The following is a 24,983-nucleotide window of genomic DNA, read 5'->3' as shown; positions in this document are numbered from 1 at the left end:
ACCCCTTATTTAAGTCCAATATATCGCTGTGGTCCTTAGATATAGATCACAAAATGACCCATGCGCTATAATGGATACTGCCCCACCAATACTATTAGGTGGAGGCAGTCAGCTCTTATTCATTGTTCTGGTGTAACCTCTCAAGGATAAGGGTGCAATAATAGCCTGCTTGGACATAGGTTATAGCGTCCAACAGAGCTACAAAAGACCCCTTTAAGAGCACAACACAACGCTACCGACGCGTTTCTGCAGCTAATATTAAGTTAGCTGCGTCATCAGGGTAGTATGCATAAGTTATGTAGAGCCATAAGTAATGAGCAGCATGACTGGCTGCAAAAGAATGAACATAGATGGTCAGACACTGTTCTTCAGGGCTTTAAGTAGTGCAGACCCCGCCTCCCTTAACAAGGGGCTCGTCCAGCTGCTCCAATGAGCTGCTCCTGTCATTACCACTGCCGAGGTATCGCGGTGTTACGGCGATCTCGCGCATGCGCAGTGCCGACAGGACCGCGGCCGCCAACCACGCCAACCAGCCGTATCAGCAGCTGGAAGCGTAGCGGCACGCCGTTGCCCTGGCAGCGCAGACGCCGGACCCCTGACGTGGATAGCCACAACAGGACGCTGAACATTATTAACCCTTGATGGGACGATGAGCAGTCTGTCAGACATTACAGGTGGCATTTGCATTACAATAAAATACACTGCATGATTAGAAGAACTGGTTATTACAATGTAATGAGGCAATGAAAGGCCAATATACTTCATTAGGAATGTATCTTGAGGGATATTGTTTATTATTCATGATTTAGTCAATTAACACCCAAAGAGGAACTACCGGCATAATCCGTGGTATTACATCTTAGCCGCTATTATTATTGTACACGAAATGATAAAGGTCATCCTATGATGTTCCAACGCCATGTTTAATATTGGAATATATAAAAATATGCCAATTTCTTATTTATCCTTCATGATGATATCAATGCCAAGGAAGGAAATTAAAGAAGACGTATATGCGTGTATTATATAAAGGCGGTAAATGATAAGGTCTCATTTAACCCTTTCGGCGCACAGCAGTCCATACGATGTATCCATCGCGTTTCTTTTTGCAATAACCTCTGATCTACATTTCCTCTTCTTCCATTATCCCGAATTTTCTCCAAGCCTTGAAATTGGATGCATTCGGGATCGGTATTGTGCTTCTCTCGTATATGTACCGCCACACTGGTGTTTTCTCCCCTGTTAATATTGCCAATATGTTCTAGAATACGTCTTCGTAATTGGCGTGTGGTCTTCCCAATGTAATCTAGGGGACAAGGGCACGTGGCTTTATAAATAACCCTGGCAGTTCTGCAATTAATGGAGTCTCGTATTTGATAGACTTTTCCAGTAGAAGAACTGGAAAAGGAGACACCACGCTGGATAAATTTGCAGGCTTTACATCCACTGCATCGGTATGTACCATTGGGGAGTTCTGAATTCAGCCAAGTTTTAGCCCCTGATTGCGGTACAAAGTGACTGTGCACCAACCGGTCACGCAGATTCCGACCTCGTTTATATGTTATTAACGGTTTTGTTGGTAAATGCTCTACTAGGTCGCTATCTCTCCGCAGGGTATCCCAGTGTTTATTTAGGATTGTTTTGATTTCTTTTGAATGATCGTCATAGGTGCCAATAATTCGGATCTTACCATCATTTCTGGGTTTTACTCTGGTTTTTAGAAATTCTTCTCTATTACAATTAGTTGCATAGTTGCTGGCCTTCTGGATCACATCCCCAGGATATCCTCTTTTAAGGAATCTCTGGGTCATTTCATGTGATTATCATGCAAAATCTTCATTGGAAGAACAATTGCGACGTGTCCGAATAAATTGACCCTTTGGGATACCTTGTTTTAGGGATACAGGGTGGTGGCTGTCCCAATGCAGAAGAGTGTTTGTAGCAGTAGCCTTACGGTAAATAGAGGTCTGTAGTGAACCATCGTCAAGTTTGGTTATACGGAGATCCAAGAAGGTGATACTGTGGGAATTTATTTCAGCAGTAAAAAAAAGACCTAAATTGTTTTTGTTAAGGTGATCTACGAACATCAGAAAGTCCTCAATTTCGCCCGTCCACAAAATAAGGACGTCATCGATGAAACGAGCCCAAAGCTCGATAGATGTTGTCCATTTTTCGTTCATCTCGGAAAATACTGATAGCTCCTCCCACCAACCCAGGTACAGGTTGGCATAACTGGGGGCACAAGGGCTCCCCATAGCTGTACCCCTGAGCTGGTGGAAGTGTTTTCCTTCAAAAAGGAAATAGTTTTTAGTGAGAACGAACGATAGGAGGTTGAGTAACATACAATTATGCTCCTTGAGGTGTATACCCCTTTGGTTTAGATAAAACTCAACCGCTTTCATACCTCCTGAATGTGGAATGGAGCTATACAGCGCCTCGATGTCCAGGCTCGCCAATTTGGTATTTGGGGATACTGTAATCCCTTCTAGGCGCTTGAGGATGTCGGTAGTGTCCTTAACATAGGCCGGTAAGGCCTCAACAAAAGGTCTAAGTATGATATCTAAATACTTGCTGATTCCCTGCGTAAGAATTTCGTTTCCAGAGACAATCGGGCGGCCTTTTAACGGATTTGTTCCCTTATGGATTTTGGGTAATCTATAAAAGGCAGCCACTTGAGGAGAGGATGGATACAAATATTTCAATTCTATATCATCAATTAATTCCGCATCCCTCGCCTGTGTGAGGATGTCTTTCAGTTCGTTTGCAAAGGAGTCAGTAGGGTCCTTGGACAAGACTTCATAATTGGACCTATCTTCTAATATATGTAAACACATGTCTCTATAGACTTTCCGGTCCATTATTACTACATTGCCCCCCTTATCAGAGGGCTTGATAACGATATTATCATCCCTTTCGAGAATTAATAAGGCCTTCTTTTCGGCAGGAGTCAAATTTTGATGTTTAAATTTGGTCTGTTTGGATAATTGCTCCAGTTCTTTATTAATCAGGTTCTCGAAGATCTCAATGTATGGTGAATCTCCCGAGGGGGGCAAACTAGTGTTTTTCAACTTTAGTTCAGTAAAAGGGCCCTTGCTAGGGTCATGTGTTCCTTCTACTTCAAGGGCTTCCAATGCATTAATTGCTTCTAGGTCACTATGGTCTAATCCTAGGTCCAGGCATTTTTTTCTGCCCTGGATGGCAAAATACTTTTTCCATCTCAGTTTACGTAGGAATAATGCAATGTCTTTGATCCAATCAAATGAACTACATTTATTAGTTGGGATGAAAGACAACCCCTTCTTAATAACTGACTCCTCATGTGATGATAGAATTTTAGATGACAGATTTATAATTTGTAATGCATCCTCCTCAGTGGTTGGCATCGTGGTGTTTACATTGTTCTTTTCCATTACTGGACTTGGCCGTGGGTTTGATACGATTGTGCTACTCTCATCATCCCTCGGTTTCTGGTCATATAATGGCTTATGGGTTGGCCTAAAAAATGACCATCATTGGGGTTGCCTCTACCCCTACCTCTACTCTTAGTTCTCATGGTACCCCTGTTTTTCTTTCTCTCAGTGAAACCACCTCTTCTAATTTGATCACTGTTGGAATGTTCACTTTCTGAAGAACTCATTTCGGTTTCAGTCATTTGTCTTGTTTCATATACTCTATTCTTTGTAAAATCTCTCAGATCTCTCTGATACTGATGATGATTCCTTTCTTTAAGATATCCTGTGTATTTGTCAATAGTTATTTTTAGGGTATTTTCCCTTTTTTCATAGTCGGCTTCTGATGAAAATTTCCGTACTTCCTTTATTGACTCATCTAAGTTTCTACTTAGCTTTTCTAAGTTTATCTTTTCTTCTTCAAGTAGCAAATTCATGAATCTTAATGAGCTATCAGTTGATTCCCGCTCCCACTTACCCATAAATTCTGGGGTTCTTAGTTTGGGGGGTGGTGGTATATGAACTCTGAGACCACGGGGTACAATTTTGTTGTTGAAGTAGTTGGTCAGGGCTTAAACTTCCCACCATGTTTTTACAAACTAAGTGTGGGCTTCTAATAACCTTATATTTGTTGTCCCCTATGGGCGAATGAATGAATACAGGACTTCTATATCGAGGTGGTGAATACAGCACTTGATTGCAAACAATAGTGCTGCACAAGGATATATATTGTTCTGTCTTTTTTGTCCAAAAATTTCACAGATGACCTGGCATAATAGATCCTGTGTTTGATCTCAGTGTTGTTGGAGTTTCATCAATTTACCAACCACTGGCCATTGATCAAACAAATTTATTTGTTGAGATTATATATATATATATATATATATATATATATATATATATATATATATATATATATATATATATATATATATATATACAATGATGGCAACAGCCAGATGATTGCCGTATGAGATCTTTAATCTACACTAGATATATCCTGCATGGATTCTAGCACTTGTTGACTATTTCCAGTGTCAGTAGTGTGATAAGGACATATTAACAAAGTACTTTAGGCATAAAGAACGTATCAGTGCTGTCATAAGAAATAAGAGGCACATTATTTTAGTTTTTGATCGCGCATTTTTATTAAGAAGAGTTCAATAAAAGTTATATTTTAATTACCAGTGGTTCCCATCGTAGACGCCCATGTGGCCATACCACAAATTTACTCAATGGAGGCGTGTGCTCTCTGCACCCAAGAACACGCCACCGCTCGGGTAGAGTGGGCCTTCAGTCCTCGGGGGATAGAAGGAATACCTTGGGCCACCTTATATGTCAGGCCAACGATGGGTAAGTCCATAAGGGGCTCAAATGGTGGGTCATAGGCCTGGAGGACTATAGACAGATCCCGGCGGGGGTGGTGAGTATAATAAATAAATGAAGTCTACTCGCACCCTAAGAAGCTTTCTAGCCCATCAGCGCTCTGCAAGTGTGCAGTCAAAGAACGCCCCCAATGCCGCAACCTGTACTTTGAAGGTGCTGGGCTTAATCCATTATCCAGGCCCTCTTGAAGGAAGTCCAAGATTTGGAGGATGTCTGGATGTTCTAAATCCTGTATACTCTGGCCCATCCACTCCTTCTTCCAAACACTTGAGTAGATTTTTTTTTGTCGAGGACTTAAGGTTCTCGCAAATGGCAGACACTACCTTGTTGGACAGACCCTTCCCTAGAAATTTTACCCGCTCAACATCCAGGCTGCCAGCCTGAATTTCTGAACCTCTGGATGATAGAAAGGGCCCTGATGAAGGAGACCTGGCCTTGGCGGGAGGTGGACGAGAGAACCAGGGCCTCTTGGGCCACTAAGGAGCTACCGAGTTTACTGACACTCTTGACCTCTGTAGCTTCCTTAGGAAGAATGGTATTAGAGGTAAAGGAGCGAATGTGTAGGCTAGTTCCCAATCCCAGGGATGTGAGAGGGCATCCGTGCCTACAGCTTGTTTTTCTGAGCTTCGGGAAAAAAAGAACTGGCATTTGGCATTCCTGTTGGTAGCCAAGAGGTCTATCTGAGAAGCGCCCCACTTTGTGACGAGTGATTCGAACACCTCGGGATGCAGCTTCCTTTCGCCAGGATCTACCTCTCTCCTGCTGAGAAAATCTGCGGTAGTGTTCTCGTTCGCTTTTATATTGAAGGCCAACAACAACTGGGTTGTACGTTCTGCCCAGCGAAAGATCTTTTCCGCCAGTTGCTGAAGTAGAGGATTCCTGGTGGCGAATGAGCAGTCATGTTGTCTGAGAAAACCCTAATGTGCTTCTCCACTAACTGTGACTGGAGGCTACGTAGGGGCTTCCAAATTGCGTTCAATTCTCTAAAGTTGGAATAATCAGTTTTCTCTTAAGGGCCCCAACTACCTTGTATGTATTCTTCCGAGTATGTACCCCAACCCTTAGCACTGGCATCTGTCATCACAACTATCGCAGGGTCCTGGTTCCACTCTGAAACCCGAGAAAAGTTGTCAACCGACATCCACCATCGAAGGGAGTATCTAGCCTTGGAGCAAATGAGCATTGTCCTTTCAAGAGAAGCCAGCGATTTGTCCCATTTTCAGATGATAAAAGCCTGAAGTTCACGGATGTAGAACTGGGCCCAGGGTACGATGTTGATAAAGCCGTCATTAACCCCAGGATCCGCATGCCTTCCCTGCATGACACTCCTGATTTCCCATACAAGGCTGAATATTCATCAAGAATGTGCTGTTTCCTGAATGGGGATAAGGAAGAACACGGACGGTGGGAATCCAGGATTACTCCTAAAAAATTTTTTCCTACTTTCGGGATCCATGCTGGGACTTCTGATAATTGATATTCCAGCCTAGGTCCTGCAGCAACACTAGCGTGATGTCTAGATGAATTTTTAAAATTGCAGGAGAATCCACCACCAGAAAGAAATCATCCAAGTATGGAATGATAATTATTCCCAACCTACGTAGGTAGGCTACCATCTCGATAACCACTTTGGAAAAAACATGTGGAAAGGAGGAAATCCCAAAGGAAAGGCAAGTGAATTGGAAGTGACAGACTGAACCTTCAATTTCCAGAGCAAATCTCGAGAACTTTTGAAAGTTGGGGTAAATGTAAATGTGATAATATGCGCCCTTAAGGTCAATAGTGACCATAATACTATCTGCACTAATAAGGGGGTTAAGGTTTTGATGGTTTCCATTTTAAACTTCCTATACACTATGAAGTTGTTTAGGTTTTTAAGGTTAATTATGGTTCAGTGTGATCCATTGTGTTTGGGGGCGAGAAATAAGGGAGAGTAAAATCCCTTTTGATCTCGTATGGGGATGGGAATGATGGCCCCCAAGGTTTAATAGCCTTACCCCTTCCTCTCTTTAGATAAGACCATCTCCCAGACTTCCCTTTCCACACATAGGCATAGGACGAGAGACTAGGTGTAAATGGTCTTTTATGAGGTCTGTCAATTGGAAGCCCCTGGCTTTTGTCTACCACTTTTTCTAGGAGGCGATGTAGGAGGTCTGGCCCGAAAGTTTGGTGACCCCAAAAAGGCAAGGCACAGAGTTTGTTTTTAAAGGTGATGTCTGGCTGTGTTAGATAAGGCCGCTGCACGAGCCCCAAAGTGAAAGGACTCCATGGATGCATCTGCCAAGAAGCCCATGGCCATCTGTCGCAGGAGAATACCACTGGCAATTTCCTCCCTTGTAGTCTTTTGGTCAATTAACGTGGACAATTGGTCGAGCCAGCCCGCCATAGAATGTGCTACAGATGTAGCAGCAATATTCGATTTTTATGTCCAAACTTGACGCAGTCTAGGCTCTTTGCATGACTGTATTCACCTTGCTGTCCATAAAGTCTTTCAGGTGGGATGCGTCATCAAAAGGTAGACCCAACTTCCTTGTCACCATGGAAATGGCCATATCTATTTTGGGTATTTCAGTAATGGTGGCGACGTCCTCTTCTGAGAACGAGTCAGCCCTTAAAGTCCTTTGAAACCAAGGGACTCTGTTCAACACATTGCCACTTATTTAAAATCAGGCATTTAAGGGTAGTATTTACGGGAAAAACTGACTTGCGTTGCAGTAAAAGACCCGCGAACATTTTGTCCTGCGCTGTATGCAGTTGTTGCACCTGCATGGTCTTACAGACCGCCTTAAGCAACTGATCCATGATGGAGGAAGAAAATAAGTATTTATTTTCCTCCTGCACTGCCTCACTCAGTTCTCCCAGAGAAAAATCTTCGGCTATGACGGAGTCAGAATCCGACACAACCAGAGCCGTCCTTCTTGCGGCCCCCGAGGGCCCTGGCTGGAACTCTGCAAAGGAAGACTGAACCTCTTCACGGACCATTGCCCTAATGTCAGACATAAAACATGATTTTTCCTCTTGCAGTATTTTAACAGAACAAGTAGCACAAAGTTTTTTAGTGTAATCCTCGTACAACTTTCCAAAACACATTGGACATTGCTTACTCCTTCTAGCCTCCCTGGGCTTTTGAGTATCCCTGTCCTGAAATGACAAGGAATACTTAGTAAGTGAAGTGAGTCTAGTGCAGGTGCATTTTTGGTTGGCCCACAGGACCACTTACAGTCTGGAGACTTTCCGGATCCTCTCTGGCTGCCATTCCTGCAGTGGGTCCCAGAAGCCTTACTTGCAAGCGGCCATCCGCAGCGTTCCATTGATGCAGAGGCTTTATAAATTTTGTATTTGGCTGGCTTTCCGCCTAATCCAAGGTCCACCTCCACATGCTCCGTATGATGCTGGAGTGCCTGACGTCAGCCGCTGACACCCCACTTAATCGGACGTGCCGGGGACTCTGAAGGTGCGGCCACCGCCTGGATGAAGGCTGCAGTGGCACCAGCAGCCCATCCTTAGACCTTGACCCATGCAGCCCCTGGTTGAGACCCAGATGAGGTACTTCCCACTGGTGTAACCGGGGCTGCCATTACCCGATTCCACCCACGTGAAGGATGTGGTGGAGTCTCTGCCGCTGCTGTCTTGTGGGGGAAGGAAACACTGGGGCTTGGTGGAGGGGAGGGCCTTTTATTCTCTGCCTCTTCCTGTCCCTACAGGTCAGCAGAGGAGCAACTTCCATCATATTCTGTCATGATGTCGTAGAGAACGTATATTTTCGTAAAGACTTCCATGTCGTACTCCGGTCCTGGCTGCTGATCTTTGTGTCTCATACAACAGCACGTTGCCTGGAGATGCCGGCTCAGTCCGCTCACTGTGCATCTATCGGAACACCCGACTGCTTTTACCAGCTCACATCGCTCCCACTAAGGCCGCCTGTACATGGGTGGGGTCAGATTCTTCATGCAAAATCAGGCCCTGGCTAAAGCAGTGTCGATGCGTACCTGCCTTTCTGCATCTTCACCTTTACTGCGGATAGTCCGCACGGCTCGTCGTCTGACATGTGCAGTGCAGTTTTTTTTAAACTTATGCTTCCCTGCGTCATTGCCTAGTGATGACGCGAATCTGCGACCTTACTGCGATGTCGATTACTAAAGGGCTGCGGTTCAGACAGCTTCCATTGACTTCAATAGAAGCCGTCCGCGCAGAATCTACGCAAAAATAAAGCATGTGATTTTTCCTTCAAAAGCGGAAACCGCAATTGGTTTCTGCTCATGTGCAAGAAGAATCACTTTTCAATAGCATGCTTTGGGTGGTATTTGCTGCGGAACCAGGAGGTGGAGACTCACCACAGATTCCATAATGCAAATCCGCCTGTGTGCAGACAGCCTTAGTTTGCAAATCCTGACTTTTTCCTCTGAGGCTCTCGAACTCACATCCACACAAGTCCAGCTGCAGGTCCGCTCTGCTACAGCTCCACTAGCTCAATCTCTCTCTTCCCTGCACTCTCTGAAGCTGCCAAGTCCCACCGGAGCCCGGGAACAAGACCTCTCTTTCGCTCCTTAGTACACAGGCCTTTAACCAATCAGGGTGCAGATCAGGTCCTGTCAGTTCATAACAACAACAAAGATCAGAGTGAGCAAAGTCATGTGACCTCTCACTGAAGGTCCTGCCTGGCAGGAACATAAGGTACAGACATAATAAATATGTATATTATAGTACACGGATGTTTAACCCCTTACACAACGCTTGTCAATCACAGCTGGAGGTGCACACCAGTTGGCTGAGCACGTCTGCCCCTTCGTTTTAGCAATTGGTGGTAGTTTCAGTTCCTGAGCCCCCTGAACAAAACTTCTAATGTGTCACTGTGATTTTGTCAAGTTTCTTGAAAGTTTAGTTAGCCTTTAAAGTAGTAATACATCTGAGCTGTGGATATGAATGTGGATGAGGCCTATTCCTGCTGTCAGTAGTGATGTGGGAAACATACTTCCCCAATTATGGGACTAGGATAATATTACCTCTTATTACACTGGTATTGAGTTACTGTATGATAATAGAATATATAAACATATATCCAGATAACAGAATCCAGAACAAGGAGACATAGACCTACATAATGGAATCCAGAACATTCACCTATAGCCAGATAAAGTAATACAGAGCAGAATTACTTATCCCAGATAACAGAATCCAGAACATGAAGACATATATGGCCACATAGCAGAATCCAGAACACGGATACACTGACCCAGATAACAGAATGCATTACGGTGAAAACTGACCCAGATAACAGGATGCAGAAGTATGTTATATACTGTATGTAAGTGAATTTTTGTGGCCGTGCATGCAGAACAGACAAAACAAATGGACCAAGATGCATCAAATTCACCACACAGTTAAATCAGACGCTTTAAAGGTTTTAGATCAGGTTTCAGGTCTTAATGATCTACTGTTCTCAACATATTTGAAACAAGTCGGAACACAAACATAACGGCCAAATGACTGCACCAAATTTGCCACATTGGTAAACCAAGGGGCTTTGGTAGGCTTTAGACCGAGCTTTAGCTCTCTAAAACTACCATATTCAATATTTGCAAAACATCAGAATACAAAAGTTAATTCTACTAGTGGTGTATATATTACTGAGTTATATACCCCTTGTTGGTGTTTCTTTATTGTAGTGGTTATAGCTTACTTATCCTATATCAAATAAAGGTTACATATTAATGGTAATACTATTTCACTGATCAACATGGGCAGCAAGCAGCCTGAGTATACGGCTTCAGGTTATATTATTCAAAAATTATGTTTCTTCTTGGCAGATAATGGTAGCATGAACTCAGAGGGATGTCTGATATCTTCAAATGATCAAAGTATTACCAAAGATGCATATGAGGAGTCTGCCTTTATCACAGATATACCATCAGCTCTTCACAGCAAAGATCCATCATCTGATCATTTTGAGCTGATCCTATCTTCTGATTCATCACAGACTGCAAAGCAAAATAAAATTTATAGAAGGAAAGTTGAATATGAAAGAGTTCACAAAAGAGAGAAACCATATTCATGCTCAGAGTGTGGGAAAGGTTTTAATTATAAATCAGCTCTTGTTAAACATCAGAGAACTCACACAGGGGAGAAGCCATTTTCATGTTCAGAATGTGGGAAATGTTTTAAATGGAAATCAGTTCTTGTTAGACATCAGAGAACTCACACAGCGGAGAAGCCTTTTTCTTGTTCAGAATGTGGGAAATGTTTTAAAGAGAAATCAGATCTTGTTACACATCAGAGAATTCACACAGGGGACAAGCCATTTTCATGTTCGGAATGTGGGAAACGTTTTAACAACAGATCAATTCTTGCTAAACATCAGAGAACTCACACAGAGGAGAAGCTATTTTCATGTTCAGAATGTGGGAAATGTTTTAAGGAGAAATCAGTTCTCATTACACATCAAAGAGTTCACACAGGGGAGAAGCCATTTTCATGTTCAGAATGTGGGAAATGTTTTACCGAGAAATCAGTTCTTGTTAAACATCTGAGAATTCACACAGGGGAGAAGCCATTTTCATGTTCAGAATGTGGGAAATGTTTTACCGAGAAATCAGTTCTTGTTAAACATCTGAGAATTCACACAGGGGAGAAGCCATTTTCATGTTCAGAATGTGGGAAATGTTTTAAGGAGAAATCAGTTCTCATTACACATCAAAGAGTTCACACAGGGGAGAAGCCATTTTCATGTTCAGAATGTGGGAAATGTTTTCACGAGAAATCAGTTCTCATTACACATCAAAGAGTTCACACAGGGGAGAAGCCATTTTCATGTTCAGAATGTGGGAAATGTTTTCACGAGAAATCAGTTCTCATTACACATCAAAGAGTTCACACAGGGGAGAAGCCATTTTCATGTTCAGAATGTGGGAAATGTTTTCACGAGAAATCAGTTCTTGTTAGACATCAGAGAATTCACACAGCCGAGAAGCCATTTTCATGTTCAGAATGTGGGAAATGTTTTAACGAGAAAGCAACTCTTGTTAAACATCAAAGAACTCACACAGGGGAGAGGCCATATTCATGTTCAGAATGTGGGAAATGTTTTATTCAGAAAACAGATCTTGTTAAACATCAGAGGATTCACACAGGGGAGAAGCCATTTTCATGTCCAGAATGTGGGAAATGTTTTAACCACAAATCAGCTCTTGTTAGACATCAGAGAATTCACACAGGGGAGAAGCCATTTTCATGTCCAGAATGTGGGAAATGTTTTAAAGAGAAATCAGCTCTTGTTACACATCAGAAAATTCACACTTCAGAGAAGCCATATTCATGTCCAGAATGTGGGAAATGTTTTAACCACAAATCAGCTCTTGTTACACATCAGAGAATTCACACAGGGGAGAAGCCATTTTCATGTCCAGAATGTGGGAAATGTTTTATACAGAAATCAGCTCTTGTTACACATCAGAAAATTCACACTTCAGAGAAGCCATATTCATGTTCAGAATGTGGGAAATGTTTTAAAATGAAGTCAATTCTTGTTAATCATAAGAGAACTCACACAGGGGAGAAGCCATTTTCATGTTCAGAATGTGGGAAATGTTTTATACAGAAATCAGTTCTCGTTATACATCAGAGAACTCACACTTCAGAGAAGCCATTTTCATGTTCAGAATGTGGAAAATGTTTTAAGGAGAAATTACTTCTTGTTACACATCAAAGAGTTCACACCGGGGAGACGCCATTTTCATGTTCAGAATGTGGAAAATATTTTATACGGAGCTCACATCTGGTTACACACAAGCTCGTTCACACAGAGGAAAAACAATTTGCATGTTTAGAATGTGGAAAATGTTTTAAGCAAAAATCTGTTTTTGTTAGACATCAGAGAATTCACACAAGGGAGAAAGCATTTTCATGTTCAGAATGTGGGAAATGTTTTACATGGAAATCAGTTCTTGTTGAACATCAGAGAACTCACACAGGGGAGTAGCCATTTTCATGTTTAGAATGTGGGAAATGTTTTAAACATAAATCACACCTTTAAAATATTTTAGCTCCTTCCTGACCAGAAGAAAGGAAGAAAAAGGAGGGAAAAAAGCTCTTTTTTTTACACTAAAACCAGGAATTTATAAATGTAAGAAAAACAAATGCAAGTGTTGTCAACATATGAAATCTGGTAGAAAACATTAGAATGGGGCAAAATGATACACCGATAAAATTAAAACAGAAAACTAGACTCAGCTGTGAAAGTAGATTTGTCATATATATATATTAGAATGTACATGTGGCAAGAATTATGTAAGTAGAACCAAAAATGCACTTAGGTCCCATGTTAGTAATCAGAAATTCAACATAAGAAGGGGATTCCTTAAACACAGCTTATCCCGTCTTTTGTGGAATCTCATAATTGTCAAACTGAACACCTTTATGTCACACCACTAGAAGACGTCCAATCACTATCCATGAGCCAGCTTAGAAAAAAGGAGATGTTCTGGATCTATAAATTGAAGACTCTGACTCCGTTGGGATTGAACAAAGTGTTGGAGAAGATATATTAATAATAAACTGTATATATGAAATGGATATATTGATGTTGGCATTTGATATAGATTTTGGAAATAGCGCTCACTGTAGAGAAGTCTACATATAAAATGAAGTGCTGGATAAAGAGTTGTTATATAATATATATAAGTTTAAAAAATGTCTTTAAAAATGGGTTGAAATTGATTTTTTTAATATGAACTATCAATGAAATATGAGCATCTATTTTAAATAGGTTTTTTTAAAAAAAAACAACTATGTGTACCTGACTTTTATAATGTGACCGTTGATAAAAATGAATATTTTAATTAGTTTTAATATGTGATGAGATATATGACCTTATACTATTGTATGCTACACAAGCTTAGGATTTCATTTATTCTCCCTTTGAGAAATTATATGGAAGCCGGTGCATGATAATACAGCATTTGTACATTTAATAACAGCGTATACTGCACTGTAGTAGAAATCGACTTATGAATGAAAAGGGAGATGGAAAAGCACATTGCGTTCCATCGTGAGAAGAGAGTGACGTATTCGGTCACTTGAGTAGGAAGTACTTCCCACTTGATGATGCTGGAATTGCCCCTGCACCGGCGTAACCACGAGTTATGGAATGTGAGTGGATTGTAATTCATATATATATTGTGTTTTATGTATTATATGCTTGAGAAAGGCAAGATAAGATTGCCGAAACGCGTTGCATCAATAAATTGACCTTAAAAATATACGGGTCTACGGCTGATCCTTCTGGATTCCGGAGTGCGAGGATTCTTTTCCTTCATAAATCACACCTGGTTTCACATGAGGTCATTCACACAGAGGAGAAACAATTTGCATGTTTAGAATGTGGAAAATGTTTTAACCAAAAATCAGTTTTTGTTAGACATCAGAAAATTCACACAAGGGACAAGTCAATTCCTATTTTTTAACGCTTAACAAATGTTACCAAAAAATACAACATTTAAAATCAAAGTCACATGTCATACCAGAGAAAGCAAGTTAGCGCACTAAATGACGATTAAAACATACCTACAGTTTCAGACATCTTTTCAGGATAAGCTGCCATCTGTATACATAAGCAATAACACTATTTCTGACCATTTTATACTTAATATATCATTAGATTTACTCTCTGCCTTCTCTAATTTTTAAGGTACCTGTAAGAGTTGTGCTGGCTGGGATCTCTTGTACCACATAGGTTTCTAGCAGCAGTCCCCCACAGGTGTGGAATGATTAAGCTAGCTAGGTGGGGTGTTCTCCTATTAGCCAATCACCACCCGTCTGTCTGCAGATAAATATCCACCCTCTGCAAGAGGAAGTTGGTGTCCCTTCACTCTAGGGTTTGTTGGTTTTGCATGCCTTTACAGGTTTTAGGTGTCTGAACAGGGGCTTGTCCAGTGTTTTTGCATGTGGCCAGACATTAGGTGTGGATAGCCCTGTTCTGTGTATTTGGTGTGAACAGCATCATGCTCTGTATGTCTCTGCTGGTGGCTAGATATGAGGAGTAAACTGGCCCTTGTATGCTGGTGTGTGATTTGTGTCCTGTGTGCCAGTCTGTCTGGTTCTGTGTATTAACCCTTCAGGGATGCGCAGGGCTGCCTTTATCGAGACAATCGCCTTGCCTATTAGGTAGGGTCCTGCCATTCTCCCTGCAGCTTGGGGTCAGCTGTCTTGCTAGTGTTGGGACCGCGTGACATAAGGACCCTTGATCGTTGGGCTCGCGGCTTAAGTGACTTGGCCATTTCACGAACTAATCCCCTATATTTATTTCAGCAATTTATCTATTATGTGTGCTGGTTTGCAAGGTGAGTGTTGGTTTCCTGTTGGCAGTCCTTATCTCTGGTAACGTTTGTGTGTGTATGGTGCTCACTTGCCCACACGAACATAACAGTACCTTTACACGGGTCGATGGTTACATGAATAATCACTAAAATGAGCGATTTTCAGGTGACTGTTGGCACATGTACACATGACTGCAGACAGGACAACAAGCGAGAAGTCACTTAGCTAGCTGAAGAGGAACAACTGCTGAGTGGCATCTCCCTGAGTGTAAACAGGAATCGTTCAGTGTTTGAGTGACTGCCTGTTTACAGTGAATGGAGGTGGGCGAGACGAAATGATCTTGAATGACTATCGCTCCTGTAAAGCACCGGTACGATAGTCACTGGATTGGCTGTTGGGCACACAACAATCATCCAGTATAAAGAGGCCTGTGGTTTTCCAAGAGCTGGTGGGTATAGACTAGCTGATATGATATCGCCATACACTGTGCACATAGGAGAGCAGGATCTTTTCTCTAAAATGCCCCTCTATAATGCAGTTAATTATGAGGTTGTGCTATAGAGACAGAGAAGTACTAAGCAGTTTCCATTCAATCCCGCTTCCAAAGTAGTGGACCCATAGTAGAAGTAGGGAGACCACTAGTGGCCAGCACTTTACATACAATGATGTTTTTGTGCAGAAAAAAGCAATAAAATGATTTGCACTTTTGCCAGTCATCACATTGGCATCACGTAAGCTCAAGTTTATTCAAAATTCAACGATCATTTAAGAAATGTTTGTTATTACCAATCAATGTCTTTTATCCAAATAGGAAATAGGAAACAGATAGCGCATCTACATAGCAGCCATGTGCATAGAATATCTCACATTAATATATATAACTGCATCTCAGAGCTTTTCAGCAGTTGTTAATAAAGGTTTGCTTGTAAACCTTCCATGCTTGTATTTGGGCTGATCTTCCTGTATTCTTTACCCATTAACCTATCTCCTCAGCCCTCTGGCAGTGAGCGGGAGCCGGTAGGTGTTATGTGCATGAATAGTGAGCACAGCATTACACCAAGGATCCCGGACTTTGTGGAATCTGTTAGGACACTTTCTGGTTTTAAAAAAGATCATTTAACAGGATAAATCAAACATTTCCTGGACATCCTACAGCAGCATAGAAGAGGTTAATTCACTTGACCCCTGTTCTAAGTGTAAGACATTAATTAGAAATATATCAATTAGCATAATAAACAGAACCCCCCCCCCCCCCCCCCACATATATTAAAAGAGCTAAAAGGACACAGACTACGTATTCATTTCACTTCTTGTATCAGATAGAAGACAAGTCCTTCTGGAACATTTTGTGTCTTATATCAGGGATCTGTATACATGGGTTCTCATGCACCTCGATCCACCTGTATATGTCGGCCCTGTACACAGCTGGTATATATGTTTTGCAGGTAAAAGTGGGGTTTATGCTGTATACTGCCTGCAGTCTCTCAGCATTATGTTAACCTGCCTCCCTGGTGGAGTTTTCTCACATCATCCATCTGTATAAGGCTGCACATCCTTCCTGCTAAGGTAAGTAAAGCTAGATTCTCATGCTATAGACCCATGTAGATGTGCCATCTGAGTATGCACTGGCCCCCACTCTCTCTGCAAGTCTTCGGACTGTTCGTAGCTGACATCACACGATCTCACAAGAGTCCAGATCGGCAGAATGGGGCTCAATGACATCACTCAGGTCTGCAAGAACAATGGGCTGGCCTCATTGACGTTATGTGATCTCACTAGAGCTCAATCTGCCAGGTTATTTAATTTGATTGTTCCTCTCTTATCAATGATTCACTTGCTGGCAACAACTGATTACCAGTGTGATGCTACACTATATCTCTTGAACTTTTCCTCCAAGTCTTTGGCACTATCTCATGCTGCCTTCTCTTTGGCCAACAACTGCCACTGGAAGCTAGGGGTGTGACAGGGGTGTTCCTGTGAATGCCCCTGTCACACCCCTAGCTCCCAATTGGGTCAATGTTAGAAGGTCCTAGCAGCATCTGGATAGATTGTTGCCTGGCCTGCAGCCTTGGGATGAGCGTTACTTTTGTTCTTAGCCTTGGAATCTTTGCTGTAAATGATGGCATGTTACAGCTCTAAAATGCCAGCATTAACAGCTAATTATCTAAGCCCATGAGGAAAACTTACCCTCACGCTAAGGATGCTGGGCAGCCAAAAAACAATCCACATTCTGTGCCTAGCACTCTCACTGGAGCAGCCGTGCCCACTTCCATCAGCAGCCGACTAGTGTTTTGTGTGATGCCTACCGTCCGTCCCGGCTGCAGGCCCAGTGTTGCGCCCCGGCTGCCGGCTCAGTGTTGCGCCCCGGTTACCGGCTCAGTGTTTCGTCCCGGCAGCTGGCTGTCTTCTCCGTCCCCACAGCTGGCTGCATTCCCCATCCCTGCAGCCAGCTGTGTGCTCCATTCCCGCAGCCAGCTGTGTGCTCCATTCCCACAGCCAGCTGTGTGCTCTATGACGACCGTGCCCCTGCTCTTTTGCTTCTGAGGTGCTACCGACAATGATGCTTGCAATGCTGCAGCAGTGGTCAGGACGGCACTTCGGGCATAAAATGCCCACTAGCCAATCAAAAGCTGGGGGCGTGACAATTTTCTTTGGACAGCTGTATTACATCGCCCACTCATAAGTTGCGGTGGCAACATAATGCAATACCACCAGTCCATTCTATGACTGATTACCATTCTGCAACCAGGGGATTTTCTTGTAACCATAAACTCAACGGATGTCTATCTGCACATTTCCATGTTTCCTTCTCACAGGAGGGTTCACAGAATATTACGATAAACAGAGTTCCAGATTTGTCATCTTCAAGTCACCTGTCTTCGATTTGGCATTCATCTTTTTCTATTAGGTTAGTCTCTTTCAGCGCCATATTGCTCTGTTTTGGTATGTTGCACAGAGGTGTCTCTACATGCATCAGACTTAAGGACAGTTTAAAAATGGAGGTAATAGCCAAGGCTATCCGGTAATAGCCAAGGTTATCCCACGATCTTTCTGCATTCTGGCAAGTAGTAGATTTAGGACAAATATTGTGCCGATACCCCAGGAGCATCCAGAAAAAATATTTGACCAGTGCCTTCTCAACGTTTTCTAAAATTTGGTTGTAAACTTGAAACTGTTCTTCAGTTAACAAACTTTTGTTATTAGACATTACTTGTGCAAAGAATATTGTGTTTTAACTGATCTCCTTAAGGCCTCCTGTCCAAGTGTGATTTTTCATTGCGTTATCCGTGGTGATAATCTGCATGTAGGTAACGCATAAAATGCTTTCCATAGGATAACTCTGGAAAGTGCAGTCCGATGTACACGAGCGAAAATCCACCACGATTTTCTGTTCACGTATAAAAATCGCAGCATGCCACGATTTTCCGAGATAAACCTTTCACAATGATAGGTTCGTCGTAAAAAATCACGTTTAGTGTCTCCCATTGCGGAAATCCCCGTGGGTTAAAACGCAACGCCGATGGCCAGCCAGCCTAAGATAATCTCTATTTTGGAGGACTGTATCACATCTTGTAGGTTGAGGGAAGCCTTAATGTTCTAAACCTTCTCCTCCCGGAGACAGCACTGCATCTTCAATAGAAATCAGGCATTTATTATAAATTTCATCCATAACGCGGTGAACTTTTTTTTCACATCCGCTTCGAGCGTGTAATAACTGCAAACCAAAATAAAGTGTACTGCAAATGGGATTTGCAAGCAGACATTCAACAACGACTGACAAACACCAAAACACTTACGTAAAATACCAACATGAATAAGCAGATGGAATAGCTAAAGTACGTACAAGGTATTAGATCATATTTTGGCTAAGATACTTAATCGCACTAACCCACGACAAGGGTCCTTAGTGTCTCTTAAGTCCTTACACCTACAAGACAACTCAAACCCCAGGGAGTCTTGCCTGCAAGCGGGGCGATCGTCCTAATGGGGACGGCCCCACACTGGAACCTAGGGGCCTGGCTTGCTATAGATGGCAACTGCATACAAGCAGAATAGGAAACTATTCACATAAACAGACAAGGAAATACAAACCAGAATCTCTTGCATTCAGCAATACCAAGCAGAACATGCATGAGTCCATCCACCAGGGTTCTGGGAGGGAAAGAGGAGAAAGATAAATGACCAGCTACTCTAGCAAGAGGGGCTGGCATATATGGTGATTGTTTTCCTCTAGCAAGCCTAGAGCCTTACTGACTGATATGTCAGGTGAATAATCCCATTAACAGTCTACAAATCCAAGTAGAAAACGAAGATAATAGCATTCAGCATTATTACGGTGGGCGGTATACACTCGACTCAAAGTTTGATCTCTTTTTACTTCTGGCCAGCCATAAACATTATTTCCAAGTTTTCTCCTTTCAAATCTATTACTTTTCCATATATTGTAGGAAGGAACTTCCACATAAAGAAGAGTTTTTGCAAAATCATCGGTTTTACATAGGTCAAAAAATGCTAAAATGTTGTTTTCTAGGGGCTGTTAACCTTCTTTAGCAACGTATTGTTGTCATTGGACAAACAGAAGTAATCCAAGAATGAAAGAAGCTGATTGTATGGAAAGTTCTTTAGCCTTCTTTCAATTCATGCCATATATCAGTACAAGCTCAGGACGCGTTTCGGTCCGATTACTTCTGTTTGCCAATTGCCGATGAGGACTGGGCGGTGGAGCTGTATATGTGAAGGAATCTTGCCATCTCTGGATCCGATTACTATGGGGAGCGGGGTGGTGAGCAATGCTTTTTCGTTTTTCATAACGTTGTCATTTGGATTAAAATAAAGACGCTGGCCATTTTCCGAATGCAGAGCGAGATGAACGACGGACGGCCTCAGAACTGCTAATGAATCGACCACTTTCAAGCCCAAATGAAGCCTGGTCGCTGCTTTTATTAACATATTTATATATGTAATTAATAGATTTTACAGAACTGCAATACTCTGTTAATATGGACAACAAATGTACATGAAAGCACAGGATTATATGCCTCCACCCCGCGGAGATCCAGGTTACACCATTGATATCAACACTGACACCATCGTCATTTGGTGCTCTTCGCCAACAAAATAAATCTGTAATAATTGAGTTTTTTGGCGGGGGAGCAAAGACAGCAAACTACTAAGCAGTACACCTATCCTTGCACTTTGAAAGTGAGCATAAAACCATTTTCTACAACTTGCTTGGCTCCAAGAGACGTCATTTGAAAGCAACTATTGTACTTTCCAATATAGTCCATAAAATGTATGTTCGCCGGATGAAGACCCATCATTAAACTACAGAGCATCTCAGGCAAAGGCTCAAAAGTCGGACTTGGCACCTTACGACCACTGAAGCACATACCAAGAGCCTCTTCTTCCCATTTAAGCGTCTTACAATATATACATTTATGAGTCATAGTTACCAGAGTAACAGTTTTATCGGATTCATAATCCATGTCAGAATTGTACAACATTCTGGACAAAGCTTTAACTTTTTGGATCATTCTCTTGGATTAGTTCTGTCATATCTATTAACAGTTGCTCTGTGAATTTCTAGGTTATTCAGGTGTTATTAGCTGATGAGATTCTATGGAGCTCAGGCTTATTTTCTTGGTATTTAGGTTCTGTAATTCTATGAACCTCTGGGTTATTCTGTGAAAATTAGCTGCAGCAGCTCTACGGAGCTTGGGTTTTGTTTCTTGGTATTTAGCTGCAGCAGCTCTATGAGCCTGTGGATTTTATTGTTGGTAAGCTGTCACTGCAGCCCGGTCAACCTCTTTTTCGCATCAGTCAATCTAGCTTGGTGTTTTTTAGCAGTTTTCCCAGAATTAGAAGTACTTCCAAGCTGAGGAATGGGGAGTGTGTGCGATAGAGCTTTATATGGCCGACGAACATGAAAATGTTTGTTAAACATATCTTGTGAAGAAGTACAACGCAGTCTATTTACGGGGTTCCCTTCAACTCCAAACTTTCCATACAATTCTCCATTGTGATAGGCTTCAAACACTGACCTAAATATTTGTCCGGCTGCTACTAATTCTCACAAACCACCATAATTGTGCGGTCCATAAAACAGTCAGCAGAACTCTTATAATTATTCCCGTCACCATCATGAGATAAAATGTGAAATCATCCCAGTGATTTACCACAAGCTCCAATATCTCCTCACGCACCTCTCTGGCAATGATTCGAATATCGTACAAAGTAATAATAATAATCTTTATTTATATAGCGCCAATATATTCTGCAGTGTTTACAAGAAAGGGGGAATAAAAACAAGACCACGGTTACATGTAGTAATCAATTGATGGAGACAGTAGGGGTGATGGTCCTGCTCCAATGACCTTACAAACTATAGATAATGGGGTGATACAGAAGGTAAAGGGTCAGGAGATGTGCACAGTATGGCAAGATGAAGAGTGAGGGGTGCTATACACATAGACAATAGTCAAATTAGGCAGTATAGAGGTTGAATCGGTATGACTGCAGGTGCCGCTTGATTACGGCTAGCAGGAATTGCAGTCAGTAGGACAGGGAGCATATTATCAGGGAGAGTACAGAGGGGTTTGGTTTAGAGGATATGGTATGCCTCCCTGAAGAGGTGCGTTTTTAGAGCACGCCTGAATTTTAGTGTGTCAGGGATTGCTCGGATAGCTTTTGCGTTCCAAAGGACTGGTGCTGCTCTGGAGAAATCTTGGAGGCGGGGATGAGAGGCTTGAGTTAAAGGGGCACTCAGTTTGATTTTGTTAACAGAGCAGAAGACGTGGGATGGGTGGTGGATTAAGATGAGAGATGCCATGTAGTGTGTCGCGGTGCTGTGGAGGGCTTTGTGGATGAGGGTGGTGAGTTTAAATTGTATTTTGTATTTGATAGACAGCCAGTGCAGTGACCGGCACAGGGCAGAGGCATCCGAATAGCAGCAGGACAGGAAGAGGAGTCTGGGTGCGGCATTCAGAATGGATTGGAGGGGGGAAGAGTCTGGAGCGGGGAGTATAGGATATTGCTCTAAACAGGCAGCACCATCACCAATAATAGGTTTGATGGTATGAGGCTCCATTAATGTTTAAAACTTTAATAACTATTGTTCAAGAACTAATGTCTTTGCTGCCTGGAGCAACCAATCACAGCACAGCTTTCATTTTACCTTAGCAGTATAAGAAATTAAAACTACGCTCTGATTGGCTGCTGTACTCCTGAGTGACGGACCCCAGCCGATCAACTGTTAATGACTTGTCCTGAGGATCAGTCAGCAATAGTATTTGCCTGGAAACCCCTTCGGAGTATTTCGCTCTTTGGTAGTCAGTTCTACAGAATGGAAATGGCAGGCTGCAGTGAGATGTAGTGGGGGATGAAGAGAGTCATAGGACATTAGCTGAGTGAAGAGCACAAGGGTGATGATGGAGCCGACAGAAAGGCTGCAGGAATCGGTAGACCCTTGAATGGATAGAAAGCAGTGCGGTCAGATATCCTACACTGAGAACAGCATTGTGGAAGATGTGTGTTTCCCATGCTCTGTGCAATTGTGCAACATTTTAGTTTGTGATCGGTGTCTCTTGCTCCTCTACTTTCCTTCTGAATTTTAGTTATGTGTTCTTTTTTCACTTCCAATAGAAAGGTTCTCACTTGTATTCATTAGCTGTATATTCTTTTTTTTTTCATAATTATATTTTTATTAACAGTTTTTTCATACATAGAGAAAAACATGAGTGAAAAAAATATAAGGGAGTAGGAGAAAAAAATAAAAAATAAAACGGAAAATTATATATAACAAACAAACCAATGGAGGTACAATTGCATTTTCCAGATATATCACTATTTTGTATGGGTTGTTTACTAGTCAGGCGTTGCTATGTGGGGAGCTATGACCGGGGTTATGTGAATGTGAGAAATAGCTATGTGTGTGCATCTAGCTGGAGATGTTTGAGAAAGGGGTGACTACTGTACTCAGGCTGTTATCTGCCTGAGGGTCTTTTGCCGTGTATAATTCTGCCACCATGGATTCCAATCACAGAGGGTTAGCTGATGTGTAGTCCAACCAAGTCACCCAGAACGATAGTCGGGGGGATTTGGTAACAAATCTGCGTGAGTAGGCCTCCTCAAAGTGGAAGGGGCAGTTAACTGAGTTTCTCGCCTCCAAAATAGAAGGGGGCCTCTTTTGATCTCCAACCTCTGGCGATTGTCAGCCATGCCACTAGAATAATGTGCGAGGTAAGGGCCGAATGGAAAGGAGACAAGTTGTTAGTATTCAAGAAACAAAGGGCCAATGCTGGGTCCGGGGAAACAAACTGGTGTGTAACCGAATAAATAAAGTCAAATATAATGTTCCAGAAAGACCGTACGACTGGGCACGCCCACCACATGTGGAAGTAGGTGCCTTTCGCGCCACATTTTCTCCAGCAAGTCTCCGGTGCTTCTTTATTCATCCTGGATATTCTTGCTGGGGTCAGGTACCAGTGGAGAAAAATCTTTTAGGAAGCTTCCCAGTGGGAGATACTGTGTGATATTTCTTTCGTCCAAGCAAGTGCATGGTTCCAGTCTTTCAGACTAAATTGTTGTTTGAAATCAGTTTCCCAAAGTGTCATATGGACTGACTTGGATTGTGCGATCTGTGATAATGAGTTCTCGTAGAAGGTTGATATGCCTCCGGGAGTGCCCGCAGGGAGTGAGAAAAAAATGAAAGCCGCCTTGGGAAATATTGGATTATGGATCTCTAAGGATTGTAGTGCGTATCTTAATCTCAGATATGAGAAACCCATTTTGCTAGGGAGATTGAATACTTTACTTAGTGTGGGGAAGTCCATTATGGCTCCTTCATCGCAGATATCGCCTATTTTTCTGACCCCAAATGTCTCCCATTTTCCGTATTCAAAATCTGGGAGAATGGAGGAGAGAAATCTCAGTGGGAGGGCTGTGGCTGAGACCTTATCTGAGGCAGATGAGGTTAGTTGATTCTAAATCTGGGCCGATACCTGGAGACTTGGTAACGTATGTGTCGGCAAAGGCAGTGGTCTGACTCCCAGCAGGGAGATCAGGGGGGCATCCAGACTAGCAGTTTCTATAGCTGCCCACTTTTTGTGAGATGATGTAGCCCACCACTGTTTGATTTGGTCTAATATAACTGCCGCAAAGTATCTTTTGATGTCGGGAGCTCTCATGCCGCCTAATTCATATGGTTTTGCCAAGGTGGAGAATTTGACTCTAGTGTGTGTTCCTCCCCAGATAAATCGGTTAATAAGGGCTTGGAGTTTTGACAGAAAATGTATAGTGATTGGAATCGTTACTGTTCTAAAGACATACAAGATTCGAGGGAGGATCGTCATTTAACAGCTGCAATTCTGCCCGCCCAGGATATGAAGGGTTTACGAAAGTTGTTTAGAATACATGGAATCCGATTGAGAAGTGGCAGATAATTTTTGGAGAAGGTAAGAAAGCTTGGGTACATTATATTGAGGCCTAGATATGGGATAGATTGTTCACACCAGGTGAAGGGGAAGGAGTTTGATATGGCTTGTGTTGTTTTATTATCTAGGCCAAGGTTTAGCATTTGGGATTTTGAATTGTTAATCTTATAGTATGAAACCTCGCCAAATTGAGTTAAGGTGGTTTGGGCGTGCGCCAAGGAGATGGAAGGGTTAGTAATTGCTAGTATAACGTCGTCCGCGTATAGCCCTATCTTGTGTTCCTGTGTCACTACTTTAATCCCCTGGATGTCCTGGTTACTCCTGATTCGTTCCGCCAGCGGTTCCATCATCAGGGCAAATATTAAAGGTGAGAGGGGGCACCCCTGTCTTGTGCCATTAGAAATGG

General features: G+C 42.4%; 1 protein-coding gene across 8 annotated transcripts in view; it reads left to right on the top strand.

Annotated features, from left to right (window-relative positions):
* The window catches only part of LOC136624332 (oocyte zinc finger protein XlCOF6-like), a 459,204-nt gene that overhangs the window by 394,659 nt on the left and 39,562 nt on the right, over positions 1 to 24,983 (top strand). For 5 of the 8 annotated variants that reach the window (XM_066598256.1, XM_066598260.1, XM_066598259.1 and 2 more), the window contains one exon: positions 10,643 to 14,089. The exons of 2 other annotated variants lie outside the window; for them this stretch is intronic. In XM_066598256.1, coding sequence (XP_066454353.1) covers positions 10,643 to 12,810 — 2,168 coding nt within the window. In that variant the 3' untranslated portion in view covers positions 12,811 to 14,089. Of the gene's footprint in view, positions 1 to 10,642; positions 14,090 to 24,983 lie in introns of those variants that run through there. One more of the 8 variants, XM_066598265.1, reaches the window with a different exon arrangement.

This window comes from Eleutherodactylus coqui, chromosome 4 (genome assembly GCF_035609145.1).
Source record: "Eleutherodactylus coqui strain aEleCoq1 chromosome 4, aEleCoq1.hap1, whole genome shotgun sequence".
Taxonomy (NCBI): Eukaryota; Metazoa; Chordata; class Amphibia; order Anura; family Eleutherodactylidae; genus Eleutherodactylus; species Eleutherodactylus coqui.
This window is presented reverse-complemented; position numbering and strand designations above follow the sequence as displayed.